The sequence below is a fragment of the Cucumis melo genome, chromosome 8 (assembly GCF_025177605.1).
Source record: "Cucumis melo cultivar AY chromosome 8, USDA_Cmelo_AY_1.0, whole genome shotgun sequence".
In the NCBI taxonomy this organism is placed as follows: domain Eukaryota; kingdom Viridiplantae; phylum Streptophyta; class Magnoliopsida; order Cucurbitales; family Cucurbitaceae; genus Cucumis; species Cucumis melo.
The window spans coordinates 21,020,248-21,022,947 of NC_066864.1; the positions used below are offsets into that span (position 1 = coordinate 21,020,248).

The following is a 2,700-nucleotide window of genomic DNA, read 5'->3' on the forward strand; positions in this document are numbered from 1 at the left end:
GAGCTTATTGACGATAAGATTATTATGTTGGAACATGTTCACTCAAATTTACAATTAGCAGATATTTTTACTAAACCTCTTGATGCGATCACTTTTGAGCACTTACGCACGAGATTAGGAGTTTGTAAGCTTTAACTCTTTAATTGGCTAAAAAGACAGTGGACATTAACATGATCAAAGATAATGGCCCTTGTCAGTGCCATAATAGGAATAAATACGATCTTTACGACTTCTAAGCGGATTTTTAAAACAAAAAAATAATTAAAAGGGGGACTTTTAGAATAATTAAAAATTGATCATTCCATCTTCAAGACTCAGTTTTACTTTAGGATCATTCATCTTCTCATAAACTACTAATTGTTCTTCGATTTGTGTCAATAATGGTAAACACTCGGAACGAAAATTATCAGGCTAAATCGTCTCAAGAGGTTCTTAAAGTTCTAGCTTCAAAGTCTGTCATGCATGGTGTATGAATGCGAGGCCGTCGTTTCAATAGCACTCTGCCATGGAGACCTTACCAGCTTACATGTCTCCGAAAGTTTTCATGTGCCTGTACATGAAGAAATTGTTGTTAAAAGTGCTGTGAAAAGTGCTGAAAATGCACCGAGTGTCTCTGAGACTCACGTTTCAAACATGGATCTTGATGACCTAGATGATATTCCACTAGCTAGATTGTTGAAGAAAAGCTATGCTTCAGAAGTTGCTCTTGCAAAACCTACTGATCCTATCATATCAGCTCATTCTCAGAAAAGTTCTTCTTCTGAAGATGTGTTCGTTCCTACACCTGGTCTTCACCATGCGTCCAATGTAGAACCGGGTCCATCACAACACTCACCATCAGTTAGATGATCTGTCCCAGCCAACGTTACAACATCTAATCCACATTTTGAACCGGCACATGTTCCTGCTGATGAATCTATTGTAACTTAGGGAAGGACTCGAGTTTCTGCTGATGAGGCCCTTGTTCATGTTGAAGGTGTTAAACCTACTAACACTGATACAACCAATACTATTGAACCAGATGTTCATAATGACGCTCAACCCAAGACCCAACAATTTTTTGAAGTACTTAGGCCAACGAGGAAGAAAGTTCAGTAGAATCGGCGAAACATTAGCACTAAGACTAGATGGAAGAAGATTCCTCCAAACATTCCATCTGTTCCAATTGATAGAATATCTTTTCATCTTGAAGAAAATGTTAAACGATGAAAAATGTGGTGCAGCGAAGGATAGCTGAAGAGGTAAATTTTTCAGATAAACATCATTCTTGCTTAGGTGTCATGAGTCTTATTGAGAAGGTTGGTCTATCCAAGAATATATCCAATGTTGGGCCATTTTACCCTCAGTTAATTGGGGAATTCATTGTAAATTTACCAACTGATTTTAATGATCTTAGTAGTCCTGATTATCAGACTGTTCATATTAGAGGATTAAAATTCAAGATCTCTCCTGTTGTCATTAATGGTTTTCTGCGTAATAATGTTGGGTCTGACTACTCTCCTTCTAATCCATCTAATGAAGTTTTAGCGTCTGTATTAACTGGATGGACACTATCTTCTTGGCCTGTTAATGGAATCCATGCAGTTGCTCTCAGTGTTAAATATGTCATTCTTCATAAGGTTGATATTGCCAATTGGTTCTCGTTTTCTTATGCTTCCAGTGTGTCTGTTGCGTTGGGAACATTTCTATATCAAATATGCCATGACGACTCTATAGATACAGGATCTTTTATATATAATCAGCTGTTGAGGCATGTGGGATCGTTTGGGGTTAAAATCCCTATTGCTTTACAACGATTTTTCTCTGGTCTACTACTTCATCTCAATAATGTTGTCTTAACAATGTCTGATCCCCGGGACCTGAACCAAATACCTTATCCTTGAATTACATACTTTTTTAGAGCAGTCATGTGCCAGATATAGAACATGACTTGCGTCCTTCACGAGCTCTCGAATGTTTGACATAAATGATTGGGATGAGAGTGCTGAAGGCTTCTTTGTTGATCGAGAATCGGCTTCCAGAATAGTCAAACACACTAGCAGCTGAGTCTCAAGCTCTCTCTACTTCCATTAATTTGTTATTTGAGCGAAGGATAGAGGTTGATTCACTAATTCGTCACTTGAAATCATTGGCTCCTTCTACTAGTATAGGGGAGCATGGTTCTGAGTGATATTTCTTTTTGGTCCAAAGGGGGGAGTAGTATCAAGGTTGGACGATGGTTGATGGGCAAATGTAGCTGAAGCTGGAGTGCTGTTTTGTTGACATTATGTTTTGTTTTGTTTCCCCTGGTTTAAGTTTCTGTTTGAAGTTGTTTAAACTTTTGCAAGTTAGTACGATTTTTTAAAAACAAAAAACTTCTGTCTTGATGTTTAAAAAACAACTACTGGAATGAAATGATGTTCAAGTTAGTTTGTTGGTGGAAGTTTATGTGTTAGTTATTGGTGTTGTGTGTGTGTGGATTTGTTGTATAAGATGCCCTGATGATGATTGTGTTGATATGTTGTGCTCCTTTATCTTTGCTAGCTATCTGATCCATGAGACAGTTCTGAGAAGCGGTGTCTTAAACAAGAAAAGAAATCTCCTTTTAGACAAAAGGGGGAGTTTGTTGGGATTTTGTCTAAAAGACATTGTGAGGATTGTGTTTTTAAGGATAAGATAATTAGTTTCTAAAAGATAAAAAGATTCTCCTTTATTTTAGGA

General features: G+C 37.3%; 1 protein-coding gene across 1 annotated transcript; it reads left to right on the top strand.

The window, feature by feature from the left end:
• Positions 1-462: 462 nt before the first annotated feature.
• Positions 463-1,883, top strand: LOC103486195 (uncharacterized). The gene is made up of 3 exons (XM_008444065.1): positions 463-840; positions 931-1,065; positions 1,224-1,883. Exons 1-3 carry the CDS (start codon positions 463-465, stop codon positions 1,881-1,883), a joined length of 1,173 nt encoding a protein of 390 aa, XP_008442287.1.
• The last annotated feature ends 817 nt before the right edge of the window (positions 1,884-2,700 follow it).